The sequence below is a fragment of the Danio aesculapii genome, chromosome 7 (genome assembly GCF_903798145.1).
Source record: "Danio aesculapii chromosome 7, fDanAes4.1, whole genome shotgun sequence".
Lineage (NCBI taxonomy): Eukaryota > Metazoa > Chordata > Actinopteri > Cypriniformes > Danionidae > Danio > Danio aesculapii.
In genome coordinates, this window is record NC_079441.1 from 11,234,171 (window position 1) to 11,256,331 (window position 22,161).

Consider the following 22,161-nt stretch of genomic DNA (forward strand, 5'->3'; position numbering starts at 1 on the left):
TGTGTCATAAAGGGATGGACATGGTCAGCAACAATACTCAGGTAGGCTGTGGCGTTGATACGATGCTCAATTGGTACTACATTGTCGTGCCAAGTGTGCCAAGAAAATATCCCCAACACCATTACACCACCACCAGCCTGAACCGTTGAAACAAGGCAGGATGGATCGATGCTTTCATGTTGTTGACGCCAAATTCTGACCCTACCATCCGAATGTTGCAGCAGAAATTGAGACTCATCAGACCAGGCAACGGTTTTCCAATCTTTCATTGTCTAATTTTGGTGAGTTTGTGTGAATTGTAGCCTCAGCTTCCAGTTCTTAGCTGACAGGAGTGGCACCCGGTGTGGTCTTCTGCTGCTGTAGCCCATCTGCCTCAAGGTTGGACGTGTTGTGTGTTCAGAGATGCTCTTCTGCATACCTCAGTTGTAACGAGTGGTTATTTAAGTTACTGTTGCTTTTCTATCAGCTGGAACCAGTCTGGCCATTCTCCTCTGACCTCTAGTATCAGCAAGGCATTTGTGCCCACAGAACTGCCGCTGGATATTTTCTCTTTTTCGGACCATTCTAACTTCTAGAGATGGTTGTGCGTGAAAATCCCAGTAGATCAGCAGTTTCTGAAATACTCAGACCAGCCCGTCTGGCATCAACAACCATGCCATGTTCAAAGTCACTTAAATCCCTTGTCTTCCCCATTCTGATGCTCGGTTTGAACTGCAGCAGATCATTTTGCCCATGTCTATATGCATAAATGCATTGAGTTGCTGCCATGGGATTGGCTGATTTTTTCTGAATTTGGGTTAACGAGCAGTTGGAAAGTACCTAATAAACTGGCCGCTGAGTGTATATATGTATAAGGTTTGGAAAAGCATAATTTGTGTAGCTATATTGCTCTCTCTCTCTCTCTCTCTCTCTCTCTCTCTCTCTCTCTCTCTCTCTCTCTCTCTCTCTCGCTCTCTCACTCAATAATTCACAGGTTTTGCTTTATTTCTCCGCCATGACCTGAAATTTGAAAAAAAACAAAAAAACTAAATACAATATAAACTTCTGAAAAATCAAGATAGCGTCTTATTATTAATATTATTATAATCATAGTTTTATATATATATATATATATATATATATATATATATATATATATATATAATCAACAGAAAACACTCAGATCAGGCTGAGAGTCGTCCATCAGATCAGAAATCATCAACGGTAAACGAAACAGCATTTACTGCTGCAACTGGAGTCAATATGAGGGATCCACACATCTTAAATCCAACATGCACACTAGCAAGGGTGCAGGATGGATGGATGGACAGGAAGTGAACATCTTCTTCTTTACCACTCTTTCTTCTTCTCTTCCATGGAGATCAGATCACTGATGTGGTCTGGAAAAAGTCATTCATGAGTTTTAGGCCGGAACCATCCAGAAGGCGCTGAAGTAGACGTTTATGGCCAGAAGCCAGACTACCAGAGTGAGAGCAGTCAGTTTGGTCTTAAAGCCGACGACCACCAGGATGATGAGCGCTGTTCCCACTATATTCTGGAGGATAGGAAAGAAGTGCAGCAGCGTCATGAACATGAGCACCAGCAGAACTCGTCCTCCCAGCTGCATGTACTGTTTCGTGGAACTTTCACTCATGGACGGCACACTGGCGAACATACTTTTCCCTTCAGATTGAGACTCGGCCAGCAGCAGCAGACCGCCACAGAGAGCCAGATTCCTCATGAGGAACTTCAGGTCCCACAGCATACTGTAGGCCACAGTCTGCAGTTCAATAATGCAAAATAAGCCAAAGCAAACGCACTGAACCAGGTTACTACTAAGCACCAGGACACATCCACAGATCTGTCCCACAAGGGTTGATAATGACGAAGCATGTGGCGAGGTAGTATCCACAGCTCCTGGTGGCCTCTATGTAGTCCAGTGGAACCCCATGCGGATCTCGTCCTCCAGGAACGTGCTGATCAGACACCGATGCGCCATGTGTGGGGGATACTGCTTCGTGAACCGCAGGAACTGGTCCGCCAGGTCCTCTGCCCCGCTCATCATGTCCTCCTGGCCCATGTGTGTGTGTGTGTGTGTGTGTGTGTGTGTTTGTGTTTGCGTGTGTGTGTGTGTGTGTCTAGGCCTCCGTAGTCCCACAACGTGCTGACTCTCTCTCTTTCAAGTTCAAGTCCTTTCTCTCTCTCTCTCTCTCTCTCTCTCTCTCTCACACACTCACGCTCACACAGAATTCAATCCAGCAGCTGAACATAAGTATGAGGTATTTTTGGCAATGATGCAAAGTACTGTTATTATAATTTGTGGAAATCTAAAAACTTTCACAGCAAAGAGTGTTAGTCAGCATGAGCTCTCAGACTCAGATCAACAAAATCAAAGTGTTTCAGAAGCAGAATTTACACAAAACACTTCTGATCGAGAGGTCTTCTAGCAAGAACAATCCCGCCGGTGGTCCACATGACTCAGTCCTGCACTTCAGCAGCAGCTCTGTCAGGTGATAATGAACCTCAACACATCAAGATTAAAAGCAAATTCACACTCAGAGCCTCAAATACACGCTTCTAGTTGTTTTACACGTTAGTTGACGTCATTTTATTCATTCAGACGGCTTCATTTATTCATTTTATTTTACTTACTGTTTAGTCATTTTGCTTTGTTTTCCCATTTTATTAGGAAGTGTTTTAGTTACAGGTTTTGTAAGATTTTTGTTGTGTTATTGTCATTTTAAAGGGATAGTTTACCTAAAAATGAAAATTCTGTCATCATTTACTCATTCTCAACAGAATTTCCACTTGAGTTTGAGTAAATGGTGTGGAAATTCTCAGTTTTGCTTTCGCATCTATGCTTTATTGATTTTGATTTATTTTAGTATTATGTTTTTTAGTAATTTAAAAAGTTTATCATTTATTCAATTATTTTCTTTTTGGATTAGTCCCTTTATTAATCTGGGGTCGCCACAGCGGAATGAACCGCCAACTTATCAAGCACATGTTTTACACAGCGGATGCCCTTCCAGCCGCAACTTATCTCTGGGAAACATTCATACACACTCATTCACACCCATACACTACGGACAATTTAGCCTTCCCAATTCACCTGTACCACATGTCTTTGGACTGTGGGGGAGACCGGAGCACCTGGAGGAAACCCAATATATATATATTTATTTAGTTATTTATTTAGTTTTAATTGCCCACTTTTGTTTGTTGACCTGTACTTTAAGGTTTATTTAATTTAATTTATTTTTAATTTTATTTTATTACTAAATGTGTTTATTTGTTTAACTTTTTAGTTTTTAGTTTATTTTATTTAACATTTTTATATATTTTATTAAATTTATTTAGTAATTTATTTATTATTATTATATTTATTTATATATTTATTTATTTATATATTTTAATTGTTCGTTTTTATTTTATATTATTTTAAAGTTTCAACTTTTTTATTTAATTAAAAAATATTGCAAATTGTTATTTATTTTTTAGAATTTTGTAGTATTACAATTTACTTATTTATTTATTTATTTTAATTGTTAATTTTTCTTTTTTTTCTTTTTTACTTCAATAAAAAATTTTACATTTATCTTATTTTATAAAATGTATTATTATTACATTTATTTTTATTATTTGTTTATTTTAATTGTTAATTTGTATTTTATTTATAATATTTATTTTATTTTATTTATTTTTATTGTTAATATTTAGGGCGTCACGGTGGCGCAGTGGGTAGCATGATCGCCTCACAGCAAGAAGGTTGCTGGTTCGAGCCCCGGCTCTCCCCGTGTAGGCGTGGGTTTCCTCCGCGTGCTCCGGTGTCCCCTAAAGTCCAAAGACATGCGGTATGAGTGTGAGTGAGTGTGTATGAATGTTTCCCAGAGATGAGTTGCAGCTGGAAGGGCATCCGCTGCGTAAAATATATGCTGAATAAGTTGGCGGTTCATTCCGCTGTGGCGACCCCGGATTAATAAAGGGACTAAGCAGAAAAAAATGAATGAAGGATTTTTGTCATTTTATGTTAATAATTGTTCATTTATTTTATTTTATTTTATTATTATTTTAATTTGACAACTTTTTATTTTTATTTTTGCTCTTTATAATGCAGCACCCAGAGCATGCTGAATATTTCTGTAGCATTTTCTTCTTTTTTCAGGCTGGTGGATGTTCAGTGTGACTCTGTGCTCCTCTTCTCCACAGAGACAGATGGCAGAGGTCAGAGAGATCACACAGCAGGCTCTTTCAGCGCTATATAAAGGCAGAACTCACCTGTGAGCCAGGTATCACACACTCTCACTGTCTGAGAGAGGTAGAGGTGTGTGTGTGTGCGTGTGCGTGCGTGTGTGTGTGTGTGTGTGTGTGTGAGAGAAACATAAATCTACTGAACACAACAGAACCCGAGTGTGTCCTTCAAAAGACAAAGGAGTTTCAGATGTTCTTCACAGTGATCAAACCATATGCAGGTGTTTTTATAGTCACACTGAAGCACACTGGTGTTGCTAATGTTTTTTTTTTGTTCACAAAATCTGTTATGAAATATGTTTTTCTAAGACGAGACATCATTAAGCATCGTATATATACACTCACTGGCCACTTTATTAGATACACCTGTCCAACTGCTCAACTTTCTAATCAACCAATCACATGGCAGCAACTCAATGCATTTAGGCATGTAGACATGGTCATGATGATCTGCTGCAGTTCAAACCGAGCATCAGAATGAGGAAGAAAGGTGATTTAAGTGACTTTGAACGTGGCATGGTTGTTGGTGCCAGACAGGCTGGTCTGAGTATTTCAGAAATGATCTGAAATAGAGAAAATATCCAGTGAGCGGCAGTTCTGTAGGCACAAATGCCTTGTTGATGCCAGAGGAGAATGGCCAGACTGGTTCCAGGTGACAGAAAGGCAACAGTAACTCAAATAACCACTCGTTACAACTGAGGTATACAGAAGAGCATCTCTGAACACACAACACGTCCGACCTTGAGGCAGATGGGCTACAGCAGCAGAAGACCACACTGGGTGCCACTCCTGTCAGCTAAGAACAGGAAACTGAGGCTACAATTCACACAGGTGCACCAAAATTGGACAATAGAAGATTAGAAAAACGTTGCCTGGTCTGATGAGTCTCAATGTTTGGATGGTAGTCAGGCTGGTGGTGTAATGGTGTGGGGGATATCTCTTGGCACACTTTGAGCCAGTGTAGTACCAATTGAGAATTGTGTCAACGCCACAGCCTACCTGAGTATTGTTGCTGACCATGTCCATCTCTTTATGACCACAGTGTACCCATCTCCTGATGGCTACTACCAGCTGGAGAACATGTCATAAAGCACAAATCATCTTAGACCGGTTTCTTGAATATGACAATGAGTTCACTGTACTCAAATGGCCTCCACAGTCATCAGAGCTCAATCCAATAGAGTAACTTTGGGATGTGGTGGAACGGGAGATTCACATCATGAATGTACAGCCGACAAATCTGCAGTAACTGTGTGATGCTATCATGTCAATATGGACCAAAATCTCTGAGGAATATTTCCAGTATCTTGTTGAATCTATGCCATGAAGGATTAAGGCAGTTCTGAAGGCAAAATGGGGTTCAACCTAGTGCTAGTTATATGTACCTAATAAAGTAGCCGGTGATATATATATATATATATATATATATATATATATATATATATATATATATATATATATATATATATATATATATATATATATATATATATATATATATTTTTTTTTTTTTTTTTTTTTTTTTTTTTGCATGTGAACAAATTACAACAAGAAAAATACAATTCACACAATTTGCCAACAGTACATATTATTACACTCAGAGAAAATAAAATAAATGAAAATTAAGACAAAAAAAGATTATGATGGTAGTTCACTTGAATTTACAGATAATATTAGATTTTTTTTTACATTTATCTACCATATTGCAGTACTGTTTAAATTTGTAAATGAAATGACAAAGTTTGGTTTACCACCTGACCACTTCATTTTGTGTATATGAAATGTTCCCTTTATAACCATTAGTCAGTGGTGTAAAGTAACTAATTACAAATACTCAAATTACTGTAATTGAGTACTTTTTCTAAGGAATTGTAATTTATTAAGTAGTTTTATAAATGAGCACTTTCACTTTCCCTTGAGTACATTTTTAGTGTTGTATCTGTACTTTTACTCCAATACTTTCCTTCAACCTGCAGTCACTACTTTATTATTTCTTGTCCACGGGGATTAGAAAAATCAGTCCTGTAGTCCAATCAAATCACACATAGAAGGTAAATCGCAGCATAATGAAACTGTTTGGAAGTATTCAAAGTGTCCAAGAAGATGTCCAAAGTCTTTACACACATTGACCCAGAGACTGTTTAGATGCATGTCACTGATGAGAAGATGACGGTTGTTTACAGTATGATGACCGAAATGATGACAAGACGTCAACATGACGCCAGATTGACATTGTACCCCAATGTTGTGGGGACATTACATTTTGTTTGGAAATAAAAATCGTGTTTTACATAAGAACCCAACGTCAGGCTGACATCAATGTACAACGTCCAACCTAAAATCAACCAAATTTCAACGTCTAATGATGTAACAGCTTGACATTGTGTGGACGTTACCACTGTCATGTTGGATTTTGGTTGCCATACCTGACGAATAAATGTCAGTATTTGACCTCAATACAGCGTTGGTTTAAGGTGTTTCCTTGACACTGGATTTTGGCCACTTTCTAACACAACCTAAAATCAACCAAATATCAATGTCAGTCGTTATTGGACATCAGAATAACATTGTCTCTAGACATTGAATTTTGGTCACCTGACATCACAACCTAAATCTAACCTAATAATAACGTCTTATGATGTTGTGTGCCTGCTGGACAATAACTAAATGCACTACAGAATGTTACGTTTACACACACCCACGAATAACAATACTCACTACTATTCAATACTTTTGAAAGGTCTACTTTTTACACATATTTTCAGTAATATTCACAACAGATACTTTTACTCACACTACATTTATAGGCAAGTAATGGTACATTTTCCTTGAGTGATTTTTCAGTACTCTTTCCACCTCTGCCATTAGTTGAGTATTATGTTTGTAATGATCCACATATAGCATTAGATCAAACCCACCCAATTTAACAGTATTAAGTCTCAAATTCTCAATATATACTCAAATGTATTTGGAACAAGTGAAAGGAGTGTAAATGATGGCAGATTTTGTTCATTTCCAGATGAGCTATCACTTTAAGAGTTAAAAACCCTGTTATACGATCTTAGATTATAGGGGGTTGTTGAAATCTCCAACCCTTTGAGCGATGGTAATTTTAGCAGCACTAAAAACTGCCTTTTCTGCAGAAACCGAGATTGGTAGTCACACTCCTGACATGTCTGCTTTTTAGCAGCGAGAGAGAGAAAGGGAGAGAGTCTGTGCTTAGTCATTTTCAGAAACGCACAGTACTCAGGTACAGACACATATCTGGGACAAAGCTCGCTCAAAGGCCAAAACTGTCATGACTAAAAGCTCCACTGCCATCAATTCTCATGGCCTTTGACGTCTGTGTACCTCGGCGTTCAGGACAGTGTCGGATCGGTTTTGGTGCAAAAGCAGTCGCTCCTGCGGCGAACAACTGCTAGTTGAATATGATGTTGAAGGACTAGTGTATTTAACAGGGGAAGGAGCGTTAGTCACTTTATATTTTCATTAGCAAGGGAAAGTCTGCCACCTTCTGGTCGTGATATTTCAAAACGCACATCATAGTTTGGTCCCAAAAGCTCATCGTTGTTTAAAATTTTTATTATTTCTTACACTTATTCACTGAATAAAAATAATTAATTGGATTTACAATTTTTTTTTAAGGTAAGTGGTTGCTAACAATTTATAGAGGCTGGATTTAAACAGAATTAACTTTAGCAATGTTCAACTTCATTTGTTTAAATTCAGCTCATATAAATTGTTTTTTTTAAAAAAAGGGAAATTAAATGAATCATTTTTTTAACTGTGTTATTATTAAAGTTTTTTGAACATAGTATACAAATAACATTTACTTAGACTGTTTACAGTCACAAAAAAGAGAAACAAATAGATAGAAAATAATAATTGATAGACATGATAATAATAAATAATAGTGACAGCTTAAAACTAATTTAAAATAATTAATCAATTAATTAAAAAATAAATAAATAAAATAAATTAAATTAAAAAAGGGGGGAGAAAAGATAAATAAACTCCAATATAAAGGCAATAGCTACGACAAAGCCCATGACAGCCTTTCAAAGATCAAGTAAATATGTTTCAATTAATGCCCACGTCTGTTGGAAAAAGTCTGATTTCAACTGCAAATCTGCAGTCGTTTTCTCAAATATATTCAATTCACCTTTATTTGTATAGCGCTTATACAATGTAGATTGTGTCAAAGCAGCTTCACATAAAAGGTCATAGTAAATTGGAACAGTGTAGTTCAGTTTGTAGTGTTTAAGTTTAGTTCAGTTGAGCTCAGTTCAGTGTGGTTTAATAATCACTACTGAGAATCCAAATACTGAAGAGCAAATCCAACGATGCGCAGCTCTATAGATCCCGAACCATGCAAGCCAGTGGCGACAGCGGAGAGGGTAAAAAAACTTCACTAAAGGCGGAAGTGAAGAAAAAAAACCTTGAGAGAAACCAGGCTCAGTTGGGCACGATCATTTTAATTTCTCCGCTGGCCAAACATCTTGTGCAGAGCTGCAGTCTCAGTGGCGGAGGCTGAAAGCTGGCCTCAGCGGAGACTCGTCTGTCTCTGGAGCGTCACAGGAATCAGTCTCATGTTCTCCATTCTTCCATGACCATCACAGTAGCTGCTTGGGATACGGCCTGGTCCAGGATATGGAAACCTTTGGATCATCTCGTCGTTGGTCTTGGATCGAATCAGTGACTCTGCATAGTCTGAGGGCCTCGGGAAGAGTATCCCCAGGTGGAAATAGAGAGTAATATATATATCCGTTTCAACCTCTGTGTCCATTCTGTCATAGTAGGTTGGCGGGTCTTCATCCAGTTCACTGTAATTATCTTCCTAGCTGTTATTAATAATATATGTAGTGCAAATAGGTGAGACTTACTGAATTGATCAGGGGGGAAGCCAGCAAGCAGAAAAAAAGCTGGGTGCATTGGTATGTCGTATCCTAAAACTTTTCTAATCTCCCTGTTAACCTCCTGCCATACACTTGTATTTTGGGACATTACCAAAATATGTGAACATAGTCCCCCACTATCTCTCATGAATCATTTTTTTCAGTGTTGTTTTTTTGTTCATTTAAGTCCAACGGTATAATCCACTCTTTAAAACAGGTACCAAGAATAATGACCACATTACACCAATTTTACACTCTTTGCCAATAGTGTCTCGATGCAGCCTTTATGATGCAAGCTGAGATTGCCTCACTCAGCGATGCAACGTCTGACACAATGCACTCAAACGGAGCGAGTGACGTCACTGTGAGGGGTAGGGTTAGGTGAGCCTATTAAAAAGCATTGGATGTAGCTCAGATTGCACTGCACCAGGTCTGCATCCAGACCCCTTTCCTTCCACTGGTTGCCTGTGCACTATCGAATCACTTTTAAAATTCTTCTCTCCTGGTTTTTAAATGTGGGGCAACGCAGTGGTGCGGTAGGTAGTGCTGTCGCCTCACAGCAGGAAGGTCGCTGGTTTGAGCCTCGGCTGGGTCAGTTGGCGTTTCTGTGTGGAGTTTGCATGTTCTCCCGGCGTTCACGTGGGTTTCCTCCATGTGCTCCGGTTTCCCCCACATTCCAAAGACATGTGGTACAGGTGAATTGGGAAGGCTAAATTGTCCGTAGTGTATGAGTGTGAATAAGTGTGTATGGATGTTTCCCAGAGATGAGTTGCAGCTGGAAGGGCATCCGCTGCGTAAAAGCGTGCTGGATAAGTTGGCGGTTCATTCTGCTGTGGCGACCCTGGATTAACAAAGGCACTAAGCCAAAAAGAAAATGAATGAATGAATGATTGAATGAATGGTTTTTAAATACCTAAATGAACCGACACTTTCTGTCAGACATGTTGATTGAGCATCAGTCTGGTCTGTCTCCTTGGTCATCTAATCAGAGACTGTTATGTATCCCTATATATATATATATATATATATATATATATATATATATATATATATATATATATATATATATATATATACACATTTCTATGAGGCTGAAATGCAGAGGTGACCGTGCCTTCGCAATAGCTGGTCCTAGGTTGTGGAATGCTCTGCTCCTGTGTATTAGATCTGTTTCATCTCTGTCTGTTTTTAAATCTAGGTTAAAAACTTACCTCTTAGATTTTCCGTTTTCGCTATAATTTTATAGTTTTCTTTGTTGTGACGTTTATTGTTCAACACATTAGTCAAGCTCTGGTTGTGTTAAATAGTGCTATATAAATAATATTGACATCGACGCTGACAAATTGACAAAACACATATATTCAAAGACACAAAAACATTTCATCACGATCAACAAAACATCTTCATATCAGTGAAACTCAAAAATAACAGTCGAGATTAACCAGTTGCAAATCAAGCGGGATGAAGCACAAGCCCATTATATTTACAGACAGAATTTATTCATTTTTAAATTAAATATCCCTTTAATGACTGAACCTTCGTTAATTTACGAGTGAACTATCCCTTTAATGACAAACTTCATTCATTCATTTAATTTCCTTCAGCTTAGTCCCTTTATTCATCAGGGGTCATCACAGCGGAATGAACCGCCAACTTATCCAGCATATGTTTTAAACAGCGGATACCCTTCCAGCTGCAACCTATCACTGGAAAACATCCATACACTCTCATTCACACTCATACACTACGGCCAATTTAGTTCATCTATAGCGCATGTGTTTGGACTTGTGGGGGAAACCGGAGCACCCGAAGGAAACCCACGCCAACATGGGGAGAACATGCAAAATCCGAGGCTTGAACCAGTGACCTTCTTGCAGTGAGGTGACAGTGCTAACCACTGAGCCACCATGCTGTCCATTTTAAGTATTTTTTTAAATAATAATAATTATGTTTCTTTTATATTGTTAAGTAAAGCTTTCTGAATTACTGTGTATGGAATGTGATATATACATAAACTTACCTTGCCTTGAACGCCAGAAATGCAATTATATTCACAGAGACAAACTCACAACATGTCTGAAGGGTTTTTCAGATTTCTAGTGTACATTTTAAATCTTATTTTCAAGGCTCGGGTCATCTTGTGTACGAATATATATATATATATATATATATATATATATATATATATATATATATATATATATATATATATATATATATATATATATATATATGTATATATATATATATATATGTATATATATATATATATATATGTATATATATATATATATATATGTATATATATATATATATATATATATATATATATATATATATATATATATATATATATATATGTATATATGTATATATATATATATATAGATAGATAGATAGATAGATAGATAGATAGATAGATAGATAGATAGATAGATAGATAGATAGATAGATAGATAGATAGATAGATAGATATAATCAGTCTATTCTGTTGAGCTCTATTAAACCTGAAGGGTGCATTAACACAACAACGTGCTTGAGCCTTGAATTCAACCTAATTTTATTGTGATCTGAGCTACTTCAGAAAATAAATAAAAAAATCTCTTCTGATGCCTGTAGGGGAAATAAGTATTATAAAACCTCTTAATAGATGAAGGTGACTAATTTGTTCCATGTTAGAAATGCACACTTAAAAATAATACATTTATGGAGAAAACATGGAAATTTCTGATCTAAAAGAACTGTTTTCTTTGTGAATATATTGACAAATGTCATTTATTCATGTGATGCAATACAGTATTTACAATTATCAATTTTACACACAAACAGCACAGTTATTGATTAGAGTTATTGATAGATATTTTACACCACAATCGCTGTACAGTGTTTATTAAACATCTAAATTATATAAATATATGCATTTATTTATTAACTTGCCTTTACTGATAGATATTTATATAAATAAATAATCAATTGTATGCATAATAAAAAAGTACTATACATTTAAAGGGACAGTTCACAAAAAATTGAAAATGTCTGTCATCACGCTTTTTCCAAACCCGTTTGGGTTTTCATGTTGAACACAAAAATGTTTTGAAAAGTATTTGTGAAAAAAGTGGTTACCTGTGACTTCTATAGTATTTGTTTTTCTTACTATGGAAGTGAATGGTTGCTCATGTGGTTGACTATTGATGTCCAAGTGAGAGACAAAATGAAGGGGTTTTGTTGATGATGTCCTCAGAGAAACTAGTAATGTCCAGAGAGAGACAAACGATGGCCTTTTAGAGACTACAGATGTTTTCTGAGAGACTAGTTATGTCTAGTAAGAGAGTAGGGATGTCCTTTCAGACATTGGTGATGTCCAGTGGGAGACTTTTGATGCCTTCTATAAGACCAGTGAAGTGTTGTGGGAAATTGGTGATGTCCTTTGGGAGACTAGTTATGTCTAGTAAAAGATTGATCATGTCCAGTGGGAGACTATTGGTGTCTTCTGTGAGACTAGTGATGTGTTGTGGAAAAATAGTGATGTCCTTTGAGAGACTACATACCCAATTAAACGTTGTTTTCTTTGTGAAACTGTTATGAATTGAAGAAGAGATCAGACCAGAGCTGCGTCCCAAATGGCATACTATGTACTTCTGCACTTACACACTTCACAGCATAATATATAGGTGCATCCCAAATTGCATACTTATGCACTATTTTATGCCATGTTGTAGTATAAATAGTGCAAGTAGTGCGTTCACACTGACAACTCCAAAAATAATGAGTGCACTTGAAATACCGAATGATGCACTTATTCGACCGGTAAAATGAAGTGTAGAATGATGGACACTTCACGCACTCAACGGCATTTGGCAACCAATAAACGTCATCAGGGAAACGGTTTGAATTTCCGCTTCGTAAAATAACATTAGTGTTCCATTTGGGACGACACTACATACATGTACTAAATGACCAAACTACCAAATAATACCTACCATGAGTATAACCGCATTCATCCGAAAGCATTCAAGTGTGGAATGATGGACACTTCACGCACTCAACAGCCGCAGTTTTGCTCACGTAGCAGAAGGGGCGGAGCTATCAGGCGCACATGTTGGATAACTTTATTTATTTTGGATGGTGAAAGCAAAATTCTCCAACGAGAGTGATTATAGCGCCTCCCGATGGTGAATGCTGTTATACTAATGGCAGGTATTATTGGGTAGTTTGGCCATTTAGTTCACTTATTTGGCAACCGTCAAACGTCATCAGGGAAACGGTTTGAATTTCCGCTCAGTTGTCCCATTTGGGACAACACTACTTACATATACTATGCTGTTGAGTGTGTAAGCGATTAAGTACATAGTGCATAGTGTGCCATTTGGGACGCAGCTATTGTTCATACTACAAACTGGCGTAGAATAGTGCATAAGTATGCGATTTGGGATGCACCTTAGATTTTTTCGAGCATCTTCAAAGCAGAATCCTTTAATGAGAACTCACCATCGCTGTGTCGTTCATCAAAAAATCTGAACTACTGCAGCAAGGCACTCAGTTAAATACACAATTTAGTGGGCAGTGCTTATTAGTGGAAACAGAAACTGTCATTACAGGTTTAGTTGAAAAATCTTGTTTCCGGGTCTTGTCTGAAAGTATCACACAGCCATTCATTCATTCATTCATTCATTCATTCATTCATTCATTCATCCATTCATTCATTCATTCATTTTCTTTTCGTCTTAGTCCCTTTTTAATCTGGGGTTGCCACAACGGAATGAACCGCTGACTTATCCAGCACATGTTTTACCAGCGGATGCCCTTCCAGCTGCAACGCATTACTGGTAAACACCCATACACTCTCAATCACATACACTAAGGGCAATTTTAGCTTACCTAATTCACCTGCACCACATGTCTTTGGACTTGTGGGGGAAACCAGAGCACCCAGAGGAAACACATGCGAACATGGGAAGAACATGCAAACTCCACACAGAAATGCCAACTGACCCAGCCGAACCAGCGACCTTCTTGCTGTGAGGCGACAGCACTACCTACTGCGCCACCGTGTCACCCTCACACAGCCATTTGTTAGACAAAAGAGACTGAAACTTACAATTTGCATTACATTGGAGACATAATACTGTATTTCACACAGGCATTCAGACCAGATGTGCCTAGAACTTACAATTTACATTACTTTGGAGAAATGATACTGTCTATTGCAGTCAAACCTGATCCCTCACAATGCGTCTTACAAGGTAAAAAAAAAAAACATTTATATGTTTAATAAATTTGTAATCCAACAATGTTCAGCATAAAAAACCCTCAAAGGTTTGGAATCTCTTGAGGGAGAATAAATAGTGAGAACATTTTCATTATTAAGTGAATTATCCCTTTAAATACAATTTTATTATCATCAATTAAAGTATCAGCTGTATATGTGTGTATCATATTTTATTTAGTACCTGCAAGCATCCAGTATTATAGTCACTGCCAAAATATGTCATCACAGAAACTTAAATTGAATTGAACAGGTTTCATGCCTGTCCTCTTTAAATCTGATGAGTGTGTGCTGCTCAGTGTTTATTATGATAGTCTCTGGCATTGGTGTGAGTTTTAACTGCTCTTATCTAGATACTCCAGATTTGGGGCGTCCAAACGCTGCTCCATGTCCCTGTTTTTGGTGAACTCTTTCAGCATGTCCATCACCTCGCCCTGGTAAACCTCAGGGGTTGGCTGAGTCTCTGACGGGACAAATACACAGGTCAAAAATCATATTAGGACCCATTTACTTCATGTATGCACAATATAGTCTTACTCTATGCACACTGTAAAAAAATCTTGCTGCCTACATTTTGTTGTTGAATGAACTGAAGTTTTCTAGTCATTTAAAGTTAACTTACAAACAGACTAAAATATTAAGTTAAAACCTGAAAAACTGATTAGGATTAAAGGAACCCTTCAATTTTTGGAGGAAATGTGCAGGAGTTTTACGATACCCCTAGAGTTAAACAGTCGAGTTTTATTATTTTTGAATCCATTCAGCTGATTTTCAGGTCTGGCAGGAGTAGGCATGGGCCGGTAAAAGATTCTGATTTATAATATAATATTATTATATTATAATTTTAATGAATCACTGACTTCTGCTGTCTTCATTAGTTTCAAAAACACAGATTTCTTTACAATTTAAAATGGCATCTTTGGATATTTATTCAGCTGGAGATACTGTTGTCCTAAAAAAAATGTAAATAAAATATTCTTACTCATACCTTAGGAACGGCACTACAGAAAATTTTGGTGGTTTTAAAATCTTGACTTTTCCAACCGCGGTATACCTTGAAAACGGTTATCGTCCCATGCCTAGGCAGGAGCACTTTTTAGCTTAGCTTAGCATAAATCATTGAATCGGATTAGACCATTAGCATTTCACTCAGAAAGTTCAAAGTCAAATACTTGTAATAATTTTCCTGTTTAAAGCTTGAGAGTATATGAGAGTACACTCACCGGCCACTTAATTAGGTACACCTTACTAGTACAAGGTTTGGACCACATTTTGCCTTCAGAACTGCCTTAATCCATTATGTCATAGAATAAACAAGGCACTGGAAAATTCCTCAGAGATTTTGGTCCATATTGACATGATAGTATCACACAGCTGCTGCAGATTTGTCGGCTGCACATCCATGATGTGAATCTCCCATTTCACTACATCCCAGAGGTGCTCTATTACATTGAGGTCTGGTGACTGTGGAGGCCATTTGAGTACAGTAAACTCATTGTCATGCTCAAGAAACCCGTCTGAGATGATTCGCACTTTATGATATGGCGCGTTATCCTGCTGGAAGTAGCCATCAGAAGATAAGTACACTGTGATCATAAAGGGATGGACATGGTCAGCAACAATACTCAGGTAGGCTGTGGAGTTGACACGATGCTCAATTGGTATTAACGGACCCAAAGCATGGCATGAAAATATCCCCCACACCATTACACCACCACCACCAGCCTGAACCGTTGATACAAGGCAGGATGGATCCATGATTCATGTTGTTGACACCAAATTCTGAGCCTACCATCCGAAAATTGAGACTCATCAAACCAGGCAACGTTTTTCCAATCTTCTATTGTCTAATTTTAGTGCACCTGTGTAAATTGTAGCCTCAGTTTTCAGTTCTTAGCTGACAGGAGTGGCAACCCAGCGTGGTCTTCTGCTGCTGTAGCCCATCCGTCTTAAGGTTGGACGTGTTGTGCATTCAGAGATGCTCTTCTGCATACCTCGGTTGTAACAAGTGCTTATTTGAGTTACTGTTGCCTTTCTATCAGATGAAACCAGTCTGGCCATTCTCCTCTGACCTCTGCCATCAACAAGGCATTTGTGCCCACAGAACTGCTGCTCACTGGATATTTTCTCTTTTTCATATCATTCACTGTAAATCCTAGAGATGGTTGTGCTGGAAAATTCCAGTTGATCAGCAGTTTCCCATAATTCTCAGACCAGCCCGTCCGGCATCAACAACCATGCCACGTTCAAAGTCACTTAAATCACCTTTCTTCCCCATTCTGGGGCTCAGATTGAACTGCAGCAGATCGTCTTGACCATGTCTACATGCATAAATGCATTGAGTTGCTGCCATGTGATTGGCTGGTTACAAATTTGCGTTAACAAGCAGTTCGACAGGTGTACCTAATAAAGTAGCTGGTGAGTGTGTGTTCCTAGCTAAATCAGCCTAGAAAATAGCAGCTTTTTATTTTCGGTCTGTCATAGTACAAAAAACGAAAAGCTAAAAATATTAAAACTATCAAAACTTTTTGAGCGAGAAGCTAATGGTCTAATCTGATTCAATGATTTATGCTAAGCTAAGCTAAAAGTATTCCTCCCAAACCTGGAAACCGGCTCAATGGATTAAACAAAACTGTTTAACTCAGGGTTAGGGGACTTGTTAAATGAGCCTATTTCAAAAAAATGTGTTGTGCTCCTTTAAAGTAACATAAAAACATTTGTTGTAAGAACTTATGTGTTTGACAGTGCAGTGCTTGGGGGCGTTTCAATTGATAAAACGACTCAGATTTGACAGTTGCTTAAGCAGATCTCAAGGGAATTGTACATTTATTGAGTCTATTTATTTACCCATTTGTTTGTTGTCTTAATACATACCTGTTGCCCAGTAGTAGATGTCCCAGTCATTGCTGGGTTCATTGATGAGTCTGTCGTACTGCTTCAGCTGAGATTCACTCATTGTATTCAGGTACTGCTTTGCAAAAAGGCTGATAACGTAAACAAACATCACAGTCAGAGTAATGTATTTGGAGTTTAACAAGTTAATTTTGCACTTAAAGATTCTAATGGAGTTAATATGGAAGTAATATTTTAATTATGCTTAGATTCTGTTATAATTATCACTATTTTGATGTTTTTTTATCTTTAGTTCCATTTTAGTGTTACAGTTTTAGTAACTAACAAAACTATCCCTCTAACGACAGAATTCCCATTTTTGAGCAAACTATTACTTTAATGACAGAGTTTTTATTTTCGAGTGAACTATCCCTTTAATGACAGAATTTATATTCATCTTTTAATTATCTATCTCTTTACAGACAGAACTTGTGTTGATTTTCGAGTGAACTGTCCCTTTAATGACAAAATGTTCATTCATTTTTGAGTGAACTCTTCCCCTTAAGGACAGAATGTTCATTTATTTTTTGTGAACTGTCCCATTAAATACAGAATTACATTTTTATGCGAACTGTGCCTTTAAAACTAGTTATTTTTACTGTAAAGACAGAATTTCATTAATTTCTGGGTAAACTATCCCTTTAAATAAAATTTTCATTTTTAAGTGAACTATCCCTTTCAGACAGACTTTTAATTTTTGAGTGAACTATCCCCTTTAAGACAGAATTTTCATAAATTTTAAGTGAACTGTACCTTTAATATCAATTTTCATTTTTGGGTGAACTATCCCTTTAAATACAGAATTAAAATGTTTATGTGTACTGCCCCCTTAAAACATTCATTTTTTTTGGGAACTATCCCTTTAAAGACATTGTTAATTTTTGGGTGTACTATACCTTTAAAGGTCACGGGCCCTATCATACACGCGGCACAATAAGGTGCAAGACCTATTTGGCGTGATTTGTTGCTATTTTCAAACCAGCGCAACTGTAATTTTCCATTTGCACCACTTTGTGGACTTATGGGTGTGCTGGTCTAAAATAGAGGTGAATCATCAGCTAAGTGTGAACTCTTGAAGTTATTATTGATCAATTATTCGTTTGCTGGAAATTAGAACTGAATTCAGAAATAGTTTTGAAACAAATCTTTGCGCTTAACAAACAAAATTAAATATGTAGGCTAATGGATGTCTTCAATAGAGTGAGTAAGACACAGATTCCTTATCCAAGAAAGTAAAGGGGTAAAGAGTAAGAGTAAAGTAAAGAGAAAGTAAAGAGGCTGAATGGAGAAGGCTCGTTCTTTATCCTCGTGCTGCAGATGGTCTGTTTAACTGTTTTCTCGCTAGTGAAGCATTCAGTTTTTCCTCTTACAAAGTCCACCATGTAAATAGCAAATGCACCATGGCGCAACACAACTGACTCTTAAAGGGAATGAAAGATGAGACTCTGATTGGGTTTTATGCACGTTAGATTCAAAACACACACACAACTCATTAAGAGAATAAGCACAACCCTGTTAAACCATGAGCAAGGGCGCAAAGTGGATTTTCCATCCTTAAAATAGAAAAGTGGATTCGGACACCCTTAATGCTTTTGCGCACTGCACTTTAGACTTTGCGCCTAGATCATTAAAATAGAGCCCCATATTTTTATTAATTTGTCTGTGGACTATCCCTTTAATGACAGACTTAAGTTTTGAGTGTACTGTCCCTTTAAAGACAGAATTGAAACATTTTACTTTAACTGCAGGTGTAATTGTGGCTGTGTTGTGTCAGCCTGACCTGAGCAGGATGCAGTTCTCCAGCATGCCTCTCTTGCGGCTCTCGTACAGCAGTCTCTTCTTCTTGATGTCCAGAGTTTCTCCTGCTCTCTCCTGCCATGGCGGCAGCGGGATCTCAAGGATGGTCGGTTCTGGAGCATCACCACGGTAACCTCGATAAACCATTGGACACACTGTGGGACGCAGAGATGCCCTACACACAGAACAAACAACCTGGAAATAGAAAAAATATTAGACAACCATGAAAATCTATCTATTTCTATTTATTGTTTATTTATTTTAATTGATGTATAAGCTTTTAACACTATCATTATTCATTCATTCACTTTCTTTTCCGCTTAGTCCCTTTATTAATCCGGGGTCGCCACAGCGGAATGAACCACCAACTTATCCAGCACATGTTTTACACAGCGGATGCCCTTCCAGCTGCAACCCATCTCAGGGAAACATCTATACACACTTATACACTATGGACAATTTAGCTTACCCAATTCACCTGTACCGCATGTCTTTGGACTGTGAGGGAAACCGGAGCACCCGGAGGAAACCCACATAAACATGGAACATGCAAACTCCACACAGAAATACCAACTGACCCAGCCGAGGCTCGAACCAGCGACCTTCTTGCTGTGAGGAGACAGCACTACCTACTGTGCCACTGCGTCGCCACTTTCATTAATAAGCTATTATAATTTCATATGTTTTATTTAGCTTATTTTAATCTGTTTCTTAATTAGATTTTTCCTGTTAATATAATGTACTATTAAGTGAATGCAATTTTATTTAATTCTACGATTCACTGTGTAAACAACTTACCATGTTTACAAAACTTCATATTTTCAGTTCTTGTTTTAAATGTTAAGGTTTCTTATAAAACATTTTGATTATTAACAATTTTTTTAACAATTATGAATGCATTAACCTGAGGGAAGAAAATGTGTTTTCCATTACCATAGTGTTTTGTCACAAGCTATATACAACATGACCAGTATCGTTATATTTGTAGTAAAAAAAGCAGTGTATCTGAAAAAAATTAAACATTACAACATTATTTTTTGGAGGTGACACAGTGGCGCAGTGGTTAGCAAGAAGGTTGCTGGTTCGAGTCCCAGCTGGGTCAGTAGGCATTTCTATGTGGAGTTTGCATGTTCTTCCCATGTTCATGTGGGTTTCCTCCGGGTTCTCTGGTTAATAACTAAATTGGCCGTAGTGTATGAGTGTGTGAATGAGTGTGTGTGGGTGTTTCCCAGTGATGAGTTGCAGCTGGAAGGGAATCCGCTGCGTAAAATATATGCTGAATAAGTTGGCGGTTTATTCCGCTGTGGCGACCCCTGATTAATAAAGGGACTAAGCCGAAAAGAGAATGAATGAATGAATGTATAAATGAACATTATTTTTAACAATGAAAGAAGAGGACAGAAGACAAGAGTATTTTTGTAATGTTGTTTTGGCACCGTTAATACAATTTCCGTTTAAGATTTCGTAGATTTTCGTCGAGTTTTAAACATTTTATCGTTGTGTTATGTAGCCTGAATAAATGACTTTAAAAAGGATATACCGTGTGCAGAATAATGATCTCTCTATATTCTGACACGTGAGGTCAAATGACATCTTTAAAACTCTGTTTCCACAAAATGAACGCAAAGCAAATAAACATACCTTTCTCGCGATGATAGCTGAAAACATGTTATCCTGCTGTTTCTTCACCGATGTAAGGCTTTAATAATCAGCTGACTATTCTGTTTCTATTTTGAAGGAGAGTTTATGCAACTGTCACAACCAGAACCGGAAACGCAGCCATGTTGGTAAGGTCAATATCATTTTCTTATTCAAAGGTTATTTGAAAGATGCTTTGAATATATTTTAATGTCGTGAGTTTTAACCTTCGAGGTTTTACCCTTTCAGGCGGACACGTGTAAGTTTAACAAAGATGAAATAACTAGTGAAAGTTGACATTTGTTTCCATGGGAATTTATATCTGTGAACACGTTAGAAACGGATGCACGTTCATTCATTTTTAAAGCGACAGGTACCGATTATCATTCATTTTTAAAGCGACAGTTACCGGTTATTATTCATTTTTAAAGCGACAGTTACCGGTTATTATTCATTTTTAAAGCGACAGTTACCGATTATCCGCCGAATTTCCTATCATTTCGCGTTTGTTAAAACAACATTTAGCTCAAAATCTGTTTAATGTCTCATTACCAAAATTATATTCCAAAGCCTATAGGTAATCCATTCATTACTTATTATTTAATTCATTCATTAATTTTCCTTCGGCTTAGTCTCTTTATTCATCAGGGGTCGCCACAGCGGAATGAAACATCAACTAATATATGTTTTACACAGCGGATGCCCTTCAAGCTGCAACCCAGTACTGGGAAACATTCATACACACTCATTCACACACATACACTACGGCCAATTTAGCTTACCCAATTCACCTGTACCGCATATCTTTGGACTGGGGGAAACCCACGCCAACACGAGGAGAACATGCAAACTGAAATGCCAACTGACCCAGCCGGGACTATCTGTAAGTAACTATTACTTGTTGACATTACTTAAGTACAAAATAAATATGAATTCAATGTTCAAATATGTTATCAACCTCACTTTGACGTTTAACTGATTTATTTTTGCTTTAAAATGTTATTATAAAACTATATATTTATAATTACAGGACAGTAATTATTTATTATTAATGTATTTATATATATTTAAGTTTTAATATTACCATTTAGGCGTGAATGTATTTTCTGTGTGTGTTAGTCTGTTTATTGCTTCAACAAACATATTTTAGGTAGTTGATTAGTTAGTTTTAACTTTGTTTCAATTAAAAATGTGCTTTTTGAATAAGCGAGTAAACGTTTCTAAATGATTCAGTGGTATTGAACGAACTGTCTGAATCACTGACTCGGTGAATCACTTGTTTGCTTGTTGACGTTTCTTAAGTACAAAATAAATATGGATTTATTGTTCAAATATGTCATCAACTACATTTAACTGATCCATTTTTGCATTAAAATTGTTATCGTACTTATGTTTTAGAAATATAGAACAGTAATTTTCTGTTGTTTATATTAATGTTTGTAA

At 37.2% G+C, this 22,161-nt stretch overlaps 1 protein-coding gene and 1 pseudogene across 1 annotated transcript; both read right to left on the reverse strand.

Moving 5' to 3' along the window:
- Window positions 1–1,402: 1,402 nt before the first annotated feature.
- On the reverse strand, window positions 1,403–2,059 carry LOC130232864 (surfeit locus protein 4-like; annotated as a pseudogene).
- Window positions 2,060–11,884: 9,825 nt separating this feature from the next.
- On the reverse strand, window positions 11,885–20,862 carry sdhaf2 (succinate dehydrogenase complex assembly factor 2). The gene is made up of 4 exons (XM_056461036.1): window positions 20,722–20,862; window positions 19,064–19,275; window positions 17,266–17,375; window positions 11,885–14,854 (listed from the first exon to the last, which is right to left on the reverse strand). Exons 1-4 carry the CDS (start codon window positions 20,746–20,748, stop codon window positions 14,727–14,729), a joined length of 477 nt encoding a protein of 158 aa, XP_056317011.1. The 5' UTR covers window positions 20,749–20,862; the 3' UTR covers window positions 11,885–14,726.
- Window positions 20,863–22,161: the final 1,299 nt, after the last annotated feature.

What these genes read in the sequence shown, in the direction of transcription:
- sdhaf2 (XM_056461036.1), bottom strand. Translation starts at nt 20,748, where the DNA reads ATGTTTTCAGCTATCATCGCGAGAAAG. An exon ending in CAGCTATCATCGCGAGAAAG is followed by an intron (nt 19,276 to 20,721) that starts GTATGTTTATTT and finishes TTCTATTTCCAG; the next exon opens with GTTGTTTGTTCTGTGTGTAG. An exon ending in CATCTACTACTGGGCAACAG is followed by an intron (nt 14,855 to 17,265) that starts GTATGTATTAAG and finishes TTGTCCCGTCAG; the next exon opens with AGACTCAGCCAACCCCTGAG.